This window comes from Macaca mulatta, chromosome X (genome assembly GCF_049350105.2).
Source record: "Macaca mulatta isolate MMU2019108-1 chromosome X, T2T-MMU8v2.0, whole genome shotgun sequence".
Lineage (NCBI taxonomy): Eukaryota > Metazoa > Chordata > Mammalia > Primates > Cercopithecidae > Macaca > Macaca mulatta.
The window spans coordinates 83788074-83807657 of NC_133426.1; the positions used below are offsets into that span (position 1 = coordinate 83788074).

The window sequence follows — 19584 nt, forward strand, 5'->3', positions numbered from 1 at the left end:
TATGATTAAACTTATATTTTGTTCATGAGGCATGCTTTTAGTTGTATCTGTAAATGGCCATGTTTTTCTCCTTATCAACAACTTGATAATGATCAAATAAAAATCAGAGATAAAGAATACCTTTATTCATTCACTGAACAAATACTTACTGAATGCCTACTATGTGCCAAAAATTATTCTATGGGGTATACACAAATTTCAGTGTATGTTTCCATTTCAAAAGTGGTGTGTGTGTATGTGTGTGTGTAAAGGAGTACGACTTTATGAGTTAACGATATGACATGACAATTTTAGACAGTGAGGGAAAGTTTTTTTTTGTTGTTTAATCTATACCAGGAAGAAGTGAGGTGAAATTTTACCCAAGACGTGCACTGATACTAAAATACCAAGAGATTAAGGGCATATGACATTTTTATATTTTATCATACGTAATTTCTATTCTAATTATTTAACTGTAAACACAATGCTACTATTTCCCATCCAAGCAAAATTCTATCATGCCCCAGAGCCTTAAAATAAAAGTTAACAAAACTGAGATTTATTTATGTCTTTCCAGCAAGCTCTTTAAATTTAGTACATTAGTCAAAAAAAAGATGCTTTTCCACATGTTTCTTACCTATATCTTCACTGTTACAGAAAATCCAGAATTTCCTTGTTAAAAATTCATTAATGCTTATGAAAGTCATTTTATTTATGTTTTTTTTTTCCAGTTAGAAAAAAAGGCATACACATCCAAGGAAAAAAGAATTTGAGATGGATAGTTGGATAAAAAGGTAAGAGGCTGGAGTCACATTTGCATTAATTGTTCACTTGAACAGGATAATTATTAAAACAAACAATCATAAATGAATGGAAAATGATATGACTATTTTAAAAAGCATTTCAACATACTCACCTTTTATTATAATGCAAATGAATATGTCTAATACCACCTCGATGAATCCAACACTTAAAAACTGATAGAGTCACTATAGGTTAGTAGTTAAGAACACAGACTTTGGAGTGACACTCCCTGAGTTTAATCTCAGTTTCACCATTTACTAACATTTTCACTTATGGCAAGTAATTAAACTCCTTGTGCCTCAGTTTCTTTATCTGTAAAATGAAGATAATCAGAGTACCTATTGCATAGGGTTGTTATGAGGATTAAATGAGATAATATTTTAAAAACTACTTAGAATGGTGCCTGTCACACGGTAATTAAAAGCTTACTGAGTACTTAATATTATCACTCAAGATCCCATGACAAATTACACCTGCCTCTATTACGGCACATAATATATGTGTCTGATCCTCTTCCACACCATGATTTCCTGTAGTACCCCTTAAATCTTGCTCAGTAATCAATACACAGTAGTAGTGGTAATGGTAGTGATAGTGGTAACAGTAGTAACTCGAAAGCAGACCAATCTGATAAGTAAACATTTGCTAAAGATAATTTACAAAATCAGAAATAAACTAGCAAGCATATAAAAAAAAGTACAACCCTATTAGTGGTCAAAAAATTATGGACGAAAACAATGACAACTGTTTTTACCCATGAAAGATGAAGAAAATGCAGTTACAATACACATTAAAATAAGCATTTTCCATTTATTGATGGTAGTATATTGGCATATTTTTGTAACATAGGTTTTTCAATAATGAAAAACTGCCAGAACATAGAATCTAATCAAATTTATAGTGATAATAGAAAAAAAATATATTTAAGCTTATATTTAACTACAGTCAAATGTAAAAATACACAAAAATATGTTAAAGATATGCCAATAAGTGACTCTAGAAACAAAGAAAGCGGGGCAATGAGAAAGATAAAAAGTGCAAGTATATACCTAGGAAAATGCCTAACTGGGGCATCATTCTCTGTATAAAAAAACTAGGGAAGATCCAGATAAGGGTAATTTATTTCCTTACCAGTTCAACAAGTATTTACTACGGACCTACTACATGTCTAGCTTGGTGCTAGACAAAGAGTATACAAAAATGGGTAGTAATGAACCTGTCTTCAATGATACAGATCTGTATGAGACAGACATAATTCCCATACAACATGGAGCACTCTGGGAAGTCCCGTGGAGTTATCTGTTCTCTCACACTCCCTATTTCCCCTTACCTACAGACCCTGGCAAACACCATTCTATTTTATGTCTCTACAAATTTCACTACTCTAGGAACCTCATAATAGGAATCAAGTAATATTTGTCCTTTTCAGACTGGCTTAGATCACTTAGCATATTGTCTTCAAGATTCATACATGTTCCACCATGTGTCAAAGTTTCCTTCCTTATTAAGGCTAAATTATGTTCCACTGTATGTATATGCCGCATTTTGTTTATCCACTTATCTGTCGATGGACACTTGACTTTCTTCCATGATTTGGTCATTATGAATAATGTTGCTATAATGTGGGTGTACAAATACAAATACTTCTCTAACACCCTGAACTCTATTCTTTTGGGTATATACCCAGAAGTGGTACTTCTGGATCTCATGGTAATACTATTTTTAATTTTTTGAGGAACACCACACTGTTTTCCACAGCAGCTATACCATTTTACATTCTAACCAACAGTACACAAGGGTTCCAATGTCTCCATATTCTCACCAACTCTCATTATTGTTTTTTCATAGTAGCCCATCCTAATTGGTATGTGGTGGTATCTCATTACAGTTTTCATTTGCATTTCCCTAAGGATTAGTGATGCTAGGCATCTTTTCATGTGCTTCTTGGCCATTTGTGTATTATTTTTAAAGAAATGTCTATCAACTCTTTTGCCCATATTTAAATCAGGTTATTTTTATTGTTGTGTTGTAGGAATCCTTCATGTATTTTTGACATTAACCCCTTACCAGATATATGATTTGCAAATATTTTTCCCATACGGTAGGTTGCCTTTTCACTCTGTCGAAATGGTAAATTTTATGTTATATATATATTTACCATACTACTAAAAAGAAAAAACTACCTATAAAAAGAGCCCAGGCCAAGATGGCTTCAACGCTGAATTCTAACAAACATTTAAAGAATAATTAAGCTCGATGCTTTACAAACAATTCCAAAAAAACAGAAACACGAACACACACCAACTCATTCAATCAGGGCAGTACTGGGGAAGGAGGTAGAATAAGATGGCTGAACAGAAGCTTCTACTGATCAACCTCCCAGCAGATATGGCAAATGTTATGACTATCTAAACAAAAAAGCACCGTCATAAGAAATAAAAATCAGGTGAGCAATTATAGTACCTGATCTTAACTTCATATCACTGAAAGAGGCACAGAAGGGGGAAAAACAATCTTGAATTGCCAATGCACCTGCTACCTCAACCCCCAGAAGTGGCCACGTAGCATGGGGAGAGAATCAGTGCACTTGGGTGCAGTGATCAGAGGGCTTTGAATTGGAACTCAGCCTACTCCCATGAAGGGAGCACATAAACCGCCCAAACCAGAAGGGAATCATCCATCATAGTGATCAGAACTTGAGTTTCGGTAAGTCACGCCATAGTGGGCGAAAGTGCACTGGGGTCCTAAATAAAACTGAAAGGCTATCTAGGCCAGAAGGACTGCAACTTCTGGGCAAGTCCTAGTGCTATAAAGGACTTGGAGCCAGTAAAATGGGGGCACTCGACCTAGTGAGATACCACTGGGGTGGCTAAGAGAGTACTTATGCCACCACTCCTCACTCCTCCAATTCCAGGCAGTGCAGCTTAGAACTTCAAAAGAGACCTCCGCTTTCTACTTGAGGAGAGAAGAGGGAAGAGAAAAAGCACTTTGTTTTGCAACTTGGATACCAGCTCAGTCACAGTAGGACAGGGCCCTACGCAGAATTGTGAGGCCCCCATTTCAGGCCCTAGCTCCCTGGGCCAGAAGGCAACCCATTGCCTTGAATCAAGGGACCTAGTCATGGCAGGATTCATCACCTGCTGACCAAAGAGCCTGAATAATCAGCAGCAATAACCAGGTAGTACACATTGTGGGCCATGGATTAGACTGCAATGTGTTAGGTTATGGTGAGACCCAGCATATTAAAAGTTGTGGTGGGTACAAAGAGAGACTCTTCCTGCTTGAGAAAAGGAGAGGGAAGAGTAAAGGGGACTTTATCTAGCAGTGTAGGTACCATGTCGGCCACAATGGGCAAAAGCAACAAATGGGCTCTTGGGGTCCCCAATTCCAGGCCTTAGCTCTTGAATGATATTTGTGGACTGAGCCTGGGGCAGAGTGGAGCCCACTTCCCTGAAGGATGAGTCTCTGGCCTGACAGCATTCACCAAAAGCTGACTAAACAGCCCTTAGGCCTTAAGTGAACACTGGTGGTACACTGGCAGTACTCTGTGGGCCTGTCCTGGTAGTGGCCATGAAGAGAGGCTCCTCTGCCTGAGGAAAAGAAAGAAAAGAGTAGGAAGGACTTTATTTTGTTACTTCCATGCCAGTTTAGCCACAGTAGAATAAAGCACCAAGTATATTTCTAACATTTCTGGCTCTCAGACAGCATCTCTATACCTGCCCAGGGACTGAGAAAATTCGTCAACGTGAAGGGAAAGACCCAATACTGGCAGGCTTCACCGCCTGCTGAATGTACAGCCCTTGGGCCTTGAGCAAACATAGGCTCAAGTAGTGGTTACAGTGGGCCTTGGGCAAGACCCACTGCTCTGCTGGCTTAAGATCTGACCAAGTGCTATACCAGCAGTGGTAGCCACAGGGGTGCTTGTGTCACCCACCCCCCCCCATCCCCAGCTCCAGGCAACTCAGCACAGAGAGACTCCATTTGTTTGGGAGAAAGTAAAGGAAGAGAATAAGAGTCTCCATCTGGTAATCCAGACAATTCTTTTGGATCTTACCCAAGACCATCAAAATGGTACCTCTACAAGGCTGCAAGAACTACAGCGTCACTGGCCTTAGGGTGACCCCTAATGTGGATACAGCTGCAGTGACCAAAAAGTTAGATCACAACACCCAAGTCCCTCCAAATACCTGGAAAGTCTTCCCAAGAATGACAGGTACAAACAAGCCCAGACTGCAAAGACTACAATAAATACCTAACTCTTCAATGCCCAGACACCAATGAAAATCCATAAGCATCAAGACCATTTAGAGAAATATGACCTCATCAAATGAACTAAACAGGGAATGGGGGAAAATCCAGGAAAGATAGAGATATGTGACCTTCCAGACAGAGAACACAAAATAGCTGATTTGAGGAAACAATGAAATTCAAGATAACACAGGAGGAATTCAGACTCCAATGAGATAAATTTAATGAAGAGGCTGAAATAATTAAAATGAATAAAGCAGACATTCTGGAGTCAAAAAAAAATGCAATTGACATACTAAAGAATACGTACGAGTCTCTTAATAGCAAAACCGATAAAACAAAAGAATTAGTGAGCTTGAAGATAAGCTACTTGAAAATACACAGTCACAGGAGACAAAAGAGAGAAGAACAAAAAAGAATAAAGCATGCCTACAAGGCCTAGAAAATCGCTATAAAAAAAAGCAAATCTAAGAGGTATCAGCCTTAAACAGGAGGTAGAGAGAAAGACTGGCATAGAAAGTTTATTCAAAGGGATCATAACAGAGAACATCCTAAATCTAGAGAAAGATACTAATATTCAAGTAGAAGAAGGTTATAGAATATCAAGCAGATCTAACCCAAAAAAGATTACTTCAAGGCACTTAATAAACTCCCAAACGTCAAGGATAAAGAAAGGATCCTAAAAGCAGCAAGAAAAAAGAAACAAGTAACATACAATGGATCTCCAATATGTCTGGCAGCAGACTTTTCAATGGAAATCCTTCAGGCCAGGAGAAGAGAGGCATGAAATATTTAAAGTGCTCAAGGAAAAAACTTTTACCCTAGAATAATATAAATGGATAAAATATCCTTCAAACATGAAAGAAAAATAAAAACTTCCCAGACAAACAAAAGCTTAGGGATCTCATCAACACCAAACCTGTCCTACAATAAAGGCTAAAGGAAGTAATTAATCAGAAACAAAAGGACATGAATGAGCAATAAGAAATCCTCTAAAGGTACAAAACTCACTAAAAACAGTAAGTACACAGAAAAATACAGAATATTATAATAGTGTAACTGTGGTGTATAAATTACTCTTATTATAAGTAGAAAGACTAAATGTTGAAGCAACAAAAATAATAACTTCGACAACATATCACGACATAGTACAGTAAGATATAAACAGAAACAACAGAAAGCTAAAAAGTGGGGGAACAAAGATAAAGTGTAGAATTTTTATTAGTTTTCTTTTTGCCTGTTTGTTTCTCTGTTTATAAAAATAGTGTAAAGTTATTATCAGCTTAAAATAATGAGAATATAAGAATTTCCAAGCCTCATGGGAGCCACAAACCAAAAAACATATAATGGATAAACAAACAAACAAAAAGGAAGAAACTACACCATACCACTAGAGAAAATCACCTTCATTAAAAGGAAGACAAGAAGGAAGGAAAGAAGACAAGCCCAAAACACAACCAGAAAACAAATAACAAAACGGCAGGAGTAGGTCCCTACTAATCAATAATAACATTTAGTGTAAATGGACTAAACTCTCCAATCAAAAGACAAAGTGGCTCAATGGATTTTAAAAAATACCCAATGATCTGATGCCTACAAGAACACACTTCACCTATAAAGATACACATAGACTGAAAATTAAGGGGTAAGAAAAGATATTCCATGCCAATGGAAATCAAAAAAGAGCAGTAACAGCTATACTTATATAGGACAAAATAGATTTCAAGACAAAAACTGTAAGAAGAGACAAAGAAGGATACTACATAATGATACAGTTCAATTCCACAAGAGGATATAACCATTTAAAATATATATGCACTCAACACTGGAGCACCCACATATATAAAGCAAATATTGTTAGAGCCAAAGAGAGAGATAGACGTCAATACAATACTAGCTGAAGACTTCAACACTACACATAGAAAATCAACTAAGAAACATCGCACTTCATCTACACTATAGACCAAATGGACCTGATACATATTTACAGAACATTTCATCCAACAGCTACAGAATACACATTCTTTCTCCTCAGCATGTGGATCATCCATATGTTAGGTCACAAAACAAGTCTTAAAACATCAAAAACAACTTGAAATAATATCAAGTATCTTCTCTTACCACAGTGGAATAGAAGGAGAAATTAATAACGAGGTATTTCAGAAACTATAGAAATACATAGAATTTAAACAACACATTCCTAAATGACCAGTAGGCCAATGAAGGAATTAAGAAGGAAATTGAAAATTTTCTTTAAAAAATGATAATGGAAACAGAACATACCAAAAAATATAAGACAGAGGGAAAGCAGTACTAAGAGGAAAGCTTATAGCTATAAATGCCTGTATCAAAAAAGTAGAAAAACTGAAAATGAACAGTATTAACAAGGCATCTTAAAGAATTAGAGGCTGGTCACAGTGACTCACGCCTGTAATGACAGCACTTTGGGAGGCCGAGGCGGGTGGATCACCTGAGGTCAGGAGTTTGAGACCAACCTGGCCAATATAGTGAAACCCTGTCTCTACTAAAAATACAAAAAGTAGTCGGGTGTGGCGGCAGGCGCCTGTAATCCCAGCTACTCAGGAAGCTGAGGCAGAAGAATCGTTTGAACCTGAGAGGCGGAGGTTGCAGTGAGCCAAGATTGTGCCACTATATTCCAGCCTGGGCGACAAAGCGAGACCTTGTCTCAAAAAAAAAAAAAAAAAAAAAAAAGAGAGAGAAGAGAAGAATTAGAAAAGCAAGAACAAACCAAGCCCAGAATTAGTAGAAGGAAAATAAAGATCAGAGCAGGAATAAATAAACTTGAAATAAAGAAAACAATACAAAAGATCAATGAAACAAAACACTGGCTTTTTGAAAAAAACAAATGAAATTGACAAACTTTTAGACAGACTAAGCAAAAAAGAGAGAAGACCCAAATAAGTAAAATCAGAGATGAAAATAAAGACATTACAACTGTTACCGCAGAAATTCAAAGAATCATTAGTTACTATTATCAGCAACTATATGCCAATAAATTGGAAAACCTAGAAGAAATGGATAAATTTCTAGACACTTACAACCTACCAAGTTTGAACCGTGAAGAAATCCAAAACTTGAACAGACCAATAAAAAGTAATGAGATTGAAGCCATAATAAAAAGTTACCCAGCAAAGAAAATCCCAGGACCCGACAGCTTCACTGCTGAATTCTATCAAACATTTAAATAAGAAATAAGACCAATCCTACTCAAAATATTCTGAAAAGTAGAGAAGAGAATACTTCCAAACTCATTTTACAAGGCCAGTATTACCCTGATAACAAAACCAGATAAACACACATAAAAAAAAAAATTTAAACTATATGCCAATATCACTGGTGAATACTGATGTAAAAATCCTGAACAAAACAGTAGCAAACTGAATTCAATAATGAAATGATCATCCATCATGACCAACTGGGGCTTATCCCAGGGATGCAAGAATGGTTCAACATATACAAATTGATGTGATACATCATATCAACAGAATGAAAGACAAAAACCATATGATCGGCTGGGCGTAGTAGCTCGCGTCTATAATCCCAGCACTCTGGGAGGCTGAGGCAGGTGGATCACTCGAGGTCAGGAGTTCAAGACCAGTCTGGCCAACATGGTGAAACCTTGTCTCTACTAAAAATGCAAAAATTAGCTGGGTACGGTGGCACACACCTATAATCCCAGCTACTCGGGAGGCTGAGGCAGGAGAATCACTTGAACCTGGAAGGCAGAGATTGCAGTGAGCCAAGATCACACCATTGCACTCCAGCCTGGGCAACAGAGCGAGACTCTGTCTCAAAAAACAAACAAAAAAAACAACAACAAAAAACAAAACCATATGATCATTTCAATTCATGTTAAAAAAGGGTTTGACAAAATTCAACATCCCTTTATGAAAAAACACTAAGTACATAAGGAACATACCTCAAAATAATAAAAACCATCTATGACAGACCCATAGCTAGTATCATACTAAAGAAAGAAAAATTAAAAGGCTTTCCTCTAAGTTCAAGAACATGACAAGGATGCCCCACTTCCATCACTGTTATTAAACACAGTAGTGGAAGTCCTAGGTAGAGTAATTAGACAAGAACAAGAAATAAGGGGTATCAAAATTGGAAAGAAAAAAATCAAATTATCCTTGTTTGCAGATGATCTGATCTTAACTTGGAAAAATCTGAAAACTCCGCCAGAAAACTATTAGAAATGATAAAGAGATTCTGTGAAGTGGCAGGATATAAACCCAATATATACAAATCAATAGCATTTCTATATACCAACAGCAAACAACCTGAAAGAGAAATAAACTTACAAATTAAAAAAAAAAAATTTTAAGACATCAAGAAAGTAATCCCATGTACGATAGCTATAAATTAAATACTTAGGAATTAATGAAAGAAGTGAAAGATCTCTACAGTGAAAACTATAAAACAATGCTGAAAGAAACTGAAGACACAAAATCATAAGAGATATTCCAGGTTCAGGGATTGGAAGAATCAATATTATTAAAATGTCCATACTACCCAAAGCAATCTACAGATTCAATACAATCTGTATAGAATACCAGTGACATTCTTCACAGAAATACAAAAACCAACTCTAAAATGTATATGGAAGCATAAAAGACCCAAAATAGCCAAAGCTATACTAGGCTAAAAGAACAAAACTGGAAGAATCACATTACCTGACTTTATACTACAGAACTGTAGTAACCAAAACACTATGGTACTGGCATAAAAACACATACATCAACACAATAGAGAACGCTGAGATAAATGCATATATCTGCAGTGAACTCATTTTTGACAAAGTTGCCGTGAGTATACCCTGGGGAAAAGACAGTCTATTCAGCAAATGGTGCTGGGAAAAATTGGATATCCATACACACGAGAACAAAACTAGACTCCTATCTCTCATCATATATAAAACTCAAGTCTAAATGGATTAAAGACCTAAATGGATTCAAGACCTTAGACCTCAAACTGTAAATCTACTACAAGAAAACATTGGGGAAACTCTCCAGGACATCGGACTAGGCAAAGATTTTTTGAGTAATACTCGACAAGCAGAGGCAACAAAAGCAAAAACGGACAAATGTGATTTCATCAAGTTAAAAAGCTTCTGCACAACAAAGGATACAGTCAACAAAGGGAAGAGACAACCCACAGGATGGGAGAAAATATATGCAAACTACCCATCTGACAAGCGATTAATAACCGGTATAAAGAACTCAAATAACTCTACAGGAAAAAAAATCTAATAATCTGGTTTTAAAATCGACAAAATAATAGTCATTTCTCAAAAGAAGGCATACCAATGGCAAACAGGTACAGGAAAAGGTGCTCAACATCATTTATCATCAGAAAAATGCAAATCAAACTATGAGATATCTTCCCACCCCAGTTAACTTGGCTTTTATCCAAAAGTCAGGGAGTAACAAATACTAGAGAGGACTTGGAGAAAAGGTAACTCTTGTACACTGTTGGTGGGAATATAAATTAGTAAAACCACTATGAAGAACAGTTCAGAGGTTCCTCAAAAAATTAAAAACAGAGCTACCATAGAATCTACCAATCCCGGTCAGACGCAGTGGCTCACTTCTGTAATCCTAGCACTTTGGGAGGCCAAGGCAGGCAGATAACCTGAGGTCAGGAGTTTGAGACCAGCCTGGCCAACATGGTGAAACCCTGTCTCTACCAAAAAATACAAAAATTAGCTGGGCATGGTAGTGCACGCCTGTAGTCCCAGCTACTGGGGAGGCTGAGGTGGGAGAATCCCTTGAACTCAGGAGGTGGAGGTTGCAGTGAGCCAAGATCACACCACTGTACTCCAGCCTAGGTGACAGAGCAAGGCCTTGTCTCCCCCAACCAAAAAAAAAAAAAAGAATCCAGCAATCCCACTCCTAGGTATATACCCAAAATAATGGAAATTGGTATATCGAAGACATATCTGCACTTTCATGTTTATTGTAGCACTATTCACAACAGCCAAGACTTGGAGACAACCTAAGTGTCCATCAACAGATGAATGGATAAGGAAAATGTGATACATACAATGGAGTAGTATATAGCAATAAAAGAGAAAGATCCTGTCATTTACAACAACATGGATGAACTGGAGGTCATTAAGTGAAATAAGCCAGGCAGAGAAAGACAAACTTTGTATGTTGTCATTTATTTGTGGGATCTAAAAATAAAAATAATTGAACTCATGGAGATATAGAGTAGAAGGATGGTTACCACAGGCTGGGAAGGGTAGTGGGTGGTTGGGGTGGAAGTACGGATGGTTAACAGGTACAAATATATAGTTGGAATGAATAAGAATTAGTATTTGTTAGCATAACAGGGTGACTACTGTCAAAAATAATTTAATTGTATATTTTTAAATAACTAAAAGAGTATAATTGGATTTTCTGTATCACAAAGGATAAATGTTTGAAATGACAGATATCCCATTTACCCTGATGTAATTATTATCCATTGCATGCATATATCAAAATATCTCATGTAACCCATGAATACGTAACACCTACCATGTACCCACAAAAATTACAAGGAAAAAATCAGACATATTATTGGAGTCAGGAGGAGGAAAGTCGGTACTGAGGAGTCTCACTGGACATGAAAGATGAAGAATGGATAGGAATTAATCAGGTGAAGAAGATAGTGTGGGTGGAGAGAGCATTGCAGGCAGACAGAAACATAGTCATCAGTCAGCAGTAAAAGCAAGAAGAGATTAGCAGACAATCTATGTTACTGGTTATAAAATAAATGCAAATTAAAACAAATACAAGATATCATTATTCACCTATTAAGAAAGGTTTTAGTTATTATGGCAACGGTGTAGTGATCATTCAAGGATTGCTACTAGGAGTACTAATCCAACTGTTCTGGAAAGTAAGTTGACAATGTTTCAAAAGGCCTAAAAAAGATCATACCTGTTGGTAAATGATTTCTCCTCTTAGGAATCTATCTTAAGCAAAAAAGTTTAAAACGCAGATATAAATTTATGTATAAAAATTTAAAATGTTAAAAAATTAGGCCAGATGTGGTAGCTCATGCCTGTAATTCCAGTGCTTTAAGAGGCCAAGGTGGGCGGATCACTTGAGGCCAGGAGTTCAAGACCTGGCCAACACGGCAAAAACCCCATCTCTACAAAAAATACAAAAATTAGCCAGGCGTGGTGGCACACACCTGTAATCCCAGCTACTCAGGAGGCTGAGGCACAAGAATCACTTGAACCCAGGAGGCAGAGGCTGCAGTGAGCCAAGACTGCTTGACTGCACTTCAGCTTGGGTGACAGAGTGAGACCCTGTCTCTTAAAAAAAAAAAAAAAAAGTTGAAAAATTAGAAAAAGCAATCAAATGATTAAGCAAGTTATGTACAGCCATATGATGGAATATTATACAGCCAATATTATATATGCAAGATATAATAATACTTTCATAATCAGTACAAATAAAAAAAGCCAATTAAAACATTCCATTGCCAACAACAAAAAACAATAGCAAACTGAATCCAGGACCATATAAAAAGAATTATACACCATGACAAGTGGGATTTATCCCAGGTATGAAAGGTTGGTTTAACAACTGAAAATCAAAGTAATACACTATGTTAATAGAATGGGGGAAAAAAAACCATGACATGATCATCTCAATAGCTGCAGAGAAATCAAGATAGTATGTCACACTCTTTCATGATAAACACATTCAACAAACTAGAAAGAGAAGACTATTTCCTCAACTTAACAGTATCTATGAAACTAACATCATACAAAATATTGAAAAACTGGATTCCTTCACACTATGATTAGAGACAAGACAAGGATGTCAGCTCTTGCCACTTTAACTCAACATTGTACTTGAGGTTTTAACCAGGGCAACTGGATAAGTGAACAAATAAAAGGCATTCAGATTAGAAAGGAAATTATCTGTAATTGCAGATGACATGATCTTGTATACAAAAATCCTAAAGAATTCACTAAGAACAAATTTCACTCAGCCTCAGAAATAAAATATGTACAAATACATTTAACAAAAGTGTAAAATGTATACTCTGCAAAATATAAAATATTGGTGAAATAAATAAAAGACCTAAATAAATGGCAAAACACCCTATATTCATGGATAAGACATAATATTATTAAGATGGCAGTACTTCCTAAAATTACCATACATTCAACACAATCCCTATTAGCATCTAAGCTGACTTCTTTGTAGAAATTTATAGGGGATTCTAAGGTTGATGTGGAATTCCAAGAGATCTGGAATAGCCACACTTTCCAATTTCAACATTACTTTCAAAGCGATGGTAATGAAATAGTGCAGTATTAGCACAGGGACTGACATATAGATCAATGGAATAGAATTGAGGGTTAGGAAACAAATACGTATCTCCATCATCAATTCCTTTTTTTTTTTTTTTTTTTTTTGAGACGGAGTCTCGCTCTGTCACCCAGGCTGGAGTGCAGTGGCCTGATCTCAGCTCACTGCAAGCTCCGCCTCCCGGGTTCACGCCATTCTCCTGCCTCAGCCTCCCGAGTAGCTGGGACTACAGGCGCCAGCCACCTCGCCCGGCTAAGTTTTTGTATTTTTAGTAGAGACGGGGTTTCACTGTGTTAGCCAGGATGGTCTCGATCTCCTGACCTCGTGATCCGCCCGTCTCGGCCTCCCAAAGTGCTGGGATTACAGGCTTGAGCCACCGCGCCCGGCCCATCAATTCCTTTTTAATGAGAGTGACAAAAGCCATTCAATAAAGAAAGAATATTTTTTTCAACAAACAGTCCTGGGACAAATGGATAACCACAGCAAAAGATTGAAGTTGAGCCTTTACCTCATATCATGCATAAAAATTAACTCAAAATGGATCAACGACCTAAGTGCAAGCACTAAAACTATAAAACTCTTTTAAGCAAACACAGGGGTTAAATCTTCACAACTTTTTATTTCGAAATGGTTTCTTAGATATGACACTAAAAGCACAAGCAACAAAAGAAAAAATAAATTGGAGGTCAACAAAATAAAATATTTTTGTGCATCAGAGGACACACCAAGAAATCAACAGATGGCCAGGTATGGTGGCTCACACCTGTAATCCTAGCACTGTGGGAGGCCAACGAGGGAGGACTGCTTGAGCCCAGGAGTTTAAGACCAGTCTGGGCAAATAGAGGGAGACCTCGTCTCTACAAAAAATTAAAAATAAATAAATAAAAGAAAGTGATACAGATCACAGGAACTTTTTTTTTTAATGAAAGCAAAAGACAACCCATAGAATGAGAGAAAATATTTGCAAATCATATATATAAGGGCCTAGTATGTAGAATATACGTTTTAAAACACTTACATTTCAACAACAAAAAGATAAACAATCCAATTCAAAAATGGGCAAAGGATCTGTATATCTATTTTTTCCAAAGAAGATAAAGAAATAGCCAACAAGTACATTAAAAGATGTTTAACATTATTAGTCATTGGAGAAATGAAAATTAAAATCATAAGATATCACTTCACAATCATTAGGATGGTTATAATAAAAACAAAAATGAAAAATAACAAGTGTTGATAAGAATGTGGAGAAACTGAAAGGCTTGTACATTGCTGGTAGGACTGAAATAGTACACGCAGTGTAGAAAAGTTTGGTATCACCATTTATTTAAATAAATGAAAACTTGTATAACAAATGTACACAACAGTACTATTCACAACAGCTGAAAGGTGAGAACAACCCTAATATCTATCAAGACCACATATTACATGTTTCCATTTATACGACTGGTCCAGAATATATCAATCTATTAGAAACATAAAGGAGATTAGTGGTTGCTTATGTGAGGCAGTTTTGGGCTAGGTAGGGGAGTACTAGTTAAAGGGTACAGAGTTTTATTTGGTAGTGATTAAAATGTTCAAAAACTGACTCTAGTGATGTTTGCACATCTCTGTGAATAGATATATTAAAACCATTGAGTTCCACACTTTAAATGGGTGAATTGTACAGGATGTGAATTATCTCTCAAAAAAACTGCTTTAGAAACCAAAAAATTTTAATTTATCCTACAATTTCAACATCAAAGACTACTGTATTAGGAATTTTTCTTAAGTTGATATTAGCTGCTCTTGTCATCAAAAAAACTATGAGAGATGATAGATATGTTCATTTGCTTCACTACAGTAACCATTATACTATCTATATGTATCCCATAACACCATGTTGTAAACCTCAAATATAGACAATACAATTTTATTTTGAAAAACGCTACACATATATATGGATAAGGACAAAGAGACATTGCAAAAAAATGTTGATATGTTAGTGTTGTGAGACTCTGGGTAGTTTTGTTTCTTTTGTTGTTAAAATGTTTGTATAGTATGTTTAAATCAGTATTTTAAAAATTACGATACAGAAATATTTGTAGCTCACCTTTATAAATAAGGGGTTTATCTTTATCTTCTGTCTTCTCTCTACTAGCTAATTCAAGAAAATCTTCAATCAAGTCCAGAGATATGAGGGACTGGCTGAAAACAAGGCTAAAAAAACAGATTAGTGTTTATGGATTAGAAGATTCCTAGTAAAGATATCACTTCTTCCTAAATCAATCTACAAATTTAACACAATTGTAACAAAAATTCCAGCAGGATTTTTTTGTAGACATTACATGGTGATTGTAAAATGTATATGAGAATGCCACATCAGAGGAGGGAAGAAATTCTGAAAAAGAAAAACAAAATTGGAGGGCTGACTCTTCATGATTTCAATACTTACAAGGTTACAGTAACCAAGACAGTGCAGTACCGGTAAAGGGACAGGCACAGATCAATAGAACGGAATAGAATCCAGATAGACAGCCACATAGTATAATTAATTGTAGGGCCCAGGCATTTCAATGGTAAAACGATAGTGTTTTAAACAATGGTCTTGGTAGCCGGGCGCGGTGGCTCACGCTTTTACAATCCCAGCACTTCGGGAGGCTGAGGCGGGTGGATCACAAGGTCAGGACATCAAGACCATCCTGGCTAACAAGGTGAAACCCCGTCTCTACTAAAAATGCAAAAAAATTAGCTGGGCGTGGTGGTGGGCGCCTGTAGTCCCAGCTACTCGGGAGGCTGAGGCAGGAGAATGGCGTGAACCCAGGAGGCAGACCTTGCAGTGAGCCAAGATTGCGCCACTGCACTCCAGCCTGGGCGACAAAGCGAGACTCTGTCTCAAAGAAAAAAAAAAAAAAAAAGGTCTTGGTAAAACTGAACATCCACATGAAAAAAAGCGAACTTCAACCTAAACTGCATACTTTTTGCAAAAAATAACTTAAAATGGAGCATAAATCTAACTGTAAAAACAAAGTTTAGAAGAACACAGAAGAAAATCTTCATAACATGGGTTAGGCAAAAAATTATTTACACATGACACAAAGTATGATTGCTTTAAAAGTTGATAAATTAGACTTCATCAAAATTTAAAACTTCTGCTCTACAAAAGACACTGTTTAGAGAATGTAAAAAGTTTTCCTATTACAAGTATTTTAGTAATTTAAAATTACATGCATTCTATAACACTTTGTCATCACATTTCAAATATGTCTGCAAATTCCTGATTCTCTGCCCTAGTAATTTTCTAACTCCTTTTTAGCCATGAAAACTATTTGTTCACATCAAGTTTTGTGTAGAGTTCAAATAAAATAAATTATAAAAGCAAGCTGTTTTAGGCATTGTGGGAGAAGGAGGAAAAATGTTACTGTGCCCTTACCCTCTCCTCTTGGTCATCAATTTGCAGGGGCTCTGAGAAATAGTTTTAAAATTATTATTCTAGTCTAACCCACTGGTGAGAATTTATAACATACTTATATACTAGAAAAGAAAAAAATCTCGAAAAAGAATATAAGAGGTCTTCTATTGTCCTTTATATATGCAAAGAAAGTAGATCAGTATACAAGAAACAATATACCTGTGGCAAGTATGCTTTAAGTTTTATTTTTATTCTAAAAGCTATACTACAGGAGATGAAGGTGCTTATGACTCTTGAAGATCCTTCAACATTCCCTGCTACATATCTTCAGAATTAGTAGAACAGAAAACTGAACCTATGAAACAGCTGTTGGAGTTAACCACATAAGTGTTTTCTATTGTATGACTTCCTGAGCTCCACATTGTCAGAGTCTAGTATCTCCCAGTTAACTACGTCTAGAATGCTGGTAAGAAAATGAATTGATTCCTAGTGCTCAGCTCAAATGACCAAGGCCTATGCTTTGACCCCTCAGTAGTTTATCTTTCCCAAAATAAAAAACATAATTGAATCAATTCTTTCTAAGCTACAAATTAAGTTCTTGAAAGTTCCTGTAAGTGAGAAACTTAAAGTCTTAGAAATACTAATTATTAAATTGGAATTAATCTGTAATCTGGGTTTCTATATTGGAAACAGGTTGATTTTAGTCAGTTAGTAATTAAGGCTGGTTCTGGGAACCACTGAACTCAGAGAAGTCTTACGGTGAAAAAGGAAAAAAGTTGTTAGGATTAAATGTCTATACGAATGGTTCTCTCTATTAACCTTTTCCAGTTGCAGACAACATGAAGAACTCTTTTGTTTCTGAGACCATATTTTGAGATTTTTTTTAAACATAAAAGATTATTTTAGCCTTATTTAAAAATTTTATTAAAAGCATCTCAAGCTGAGCGCGGTGGCTCATACCTGTAATCCCAGCATTTTGGGAGGCTGAGGCAGGTGGATCACCTGAGGTCAGGAGTTCAAGACCAGCCGGGCCAACATGGTGAAACCATGTCTCTATTAAAAATACAAAATTAGCTGGGCATGATGGTGTGTGCTTGTAATCCCAGCTACTCAGGAGGCAAGGCTGGAGAATCACTTGAACCCAGGAAACGGAGGTGATTTCAGTGAGCTGAGATTGCACTGCTGCACTCCAGCCTGGATAACAAGAGCAAAACTTTGTCTCAAAAAAAAAAAAAAAAAAAAAAAAAAAACCAAAAAAACAAAAAGCATCTCAGATACCTTTTAAAAATCATTTATAATCAGATGTTGGGACCTAGCAGCCTAGACAATAAGTCTGGTTCAAAACTTTAAAAATATGTTTTTGGAGGCCAGGCGTGGTGGCTCATGCCTGTAATCCCAGCACTTTGGGAGGCTGAGGCAGGCGGATCACCTGAGGTCAGGAGTTCGAGACCAGCCTGACCAACAAGAAGGAACCCTGTCTCTACTAAAAATAAAATTAGCTGGGCATGGTGGTGCGTGCGTGTAATCCCAGCTACTCAGGAGGCTGAGGCAGGAGAATCACTTGAACCTGGGAGGTGGAGGTTGCGGTGAGCCGAGATCGCACCATTGCACTCCAGCCTGGGCAACAACAGCAAAACTCCGTCTCAAAGGGGGGTGAAGATACAAAGAAGAGAATGGGCAAAAATGTTAGAAGTGGAACAAAAAACTAAGAATAAATGATAAAGAAAGAATAATTGGGCTGGGTGTGGTGGCTCACACGTGTAATCCCAGCCCTTTGGGAGGCTGAGGCACGCAGATTACTTGAGCTCAAGAGGTCAAGACCAGCCTGGGCAACACAGTGAAACCCTGTCCCTGCTAAAAATAAAAAAACTAGCTGGGTATGGTGGCATGTGCCTGTGGTCCCAGCTACTGGAGAGGCTGAGGTGGAAGGATCACCTGAGCCTGGGAGGTCAAGACTGCAGTAAGCCGTGATTGTGCCGCTGTACTCCAGCCTGGGCAACAGAGCAAGACTCTGTCTCATGATGAAGAGAAAAAAAAAAAAAAAAAAGAAGAAGAATAAAGAATAATCAAGCAGGTGAAATAAAATACAGCCTGAGAGATGTCCACTGGATTTGAGGATTAGAAGGTCACTAGTGACTTTACAGGGGGAAATCTCAGTACAGCAACAGGGTAGAAGCCACACTACATAAACCGAAAAATGATTTTGAAGATGGAGAAACACAAATTTCAACTAAGAGCTCTACCCAAGGAAATAAGTTCAAGTTGAAATAGCTAGAAGCAAAAATTTACACTGAAGAAATAACCTGAATATGCAATCAAAACTAGTGGCTTACAAAAAAGATAGTTGCTTGTATTGGCCTAGCACTACAATGATCAAATAAATCACATCTTTAGGAAGGAAGGAAAAGCAACAGATTTGTTCAAATACATTGTTTAAGCAATAAAAACATTATCAAAAGATTCATTTATATAATAAATATGGTAAAGCACTTACACTTTATCCCCAATTTCCTCTGCCATTCGAAGAATTTCAAAGAGAAGTACCATTTTTCCAGAATGCTCTAAAACCTCAGCATCAGCATCTGTAACAAAATCTTTGTACCAGTCTGGAGCTGGGCTGCTTGGATTAGAAGAGGAAGTAGCTTTACCTAAATAAGACAAATGGAACATAAGTAGGTAAATTAGAAAAGAAATGGAAAGAGAGCAAGAGAGACAGAAAAAGACCTACCCATGGGGAGAGTAAGAAACTGATGGGGACTTGGGAGAGGGGAGGGAAAAAAGACACAGGCAGGCACACACACACATACAGCACAGAAAGAC

At 36.9% G+C, this 19584-nt stretch overlaps 1 protein-coding gene across 36 annotated transcripts in view; it reads right to left on the bottom strand.

Moving 5' to 3' along the window:
* Window positions 1–19584, bottom strand: part of ATRX (ATRX chromatin remodeler) — a 285229-nt gene that overhangs the window by 68889 nt on the left and 196756 nt on the right. For all 36 annotated transcript variants that reach the window (XM_077989480.1, XM_077989473.1, XM_077989477.1 and 33 more), the window contains 2 exons: window positions 19259–19412; window positions 15466–15572 (listed from right to left, as the gene is read on the bottom strand). In XM_077989480.1, coding sequence (XP_077845606.1) covers window positions 15466–15572; window positions 19259–19412 — 261 coding nt within the window. The remainder of the gene's footprint in view (window positions 1–15465; window positions 15573–19258; window positions 19413–19584) is intronic.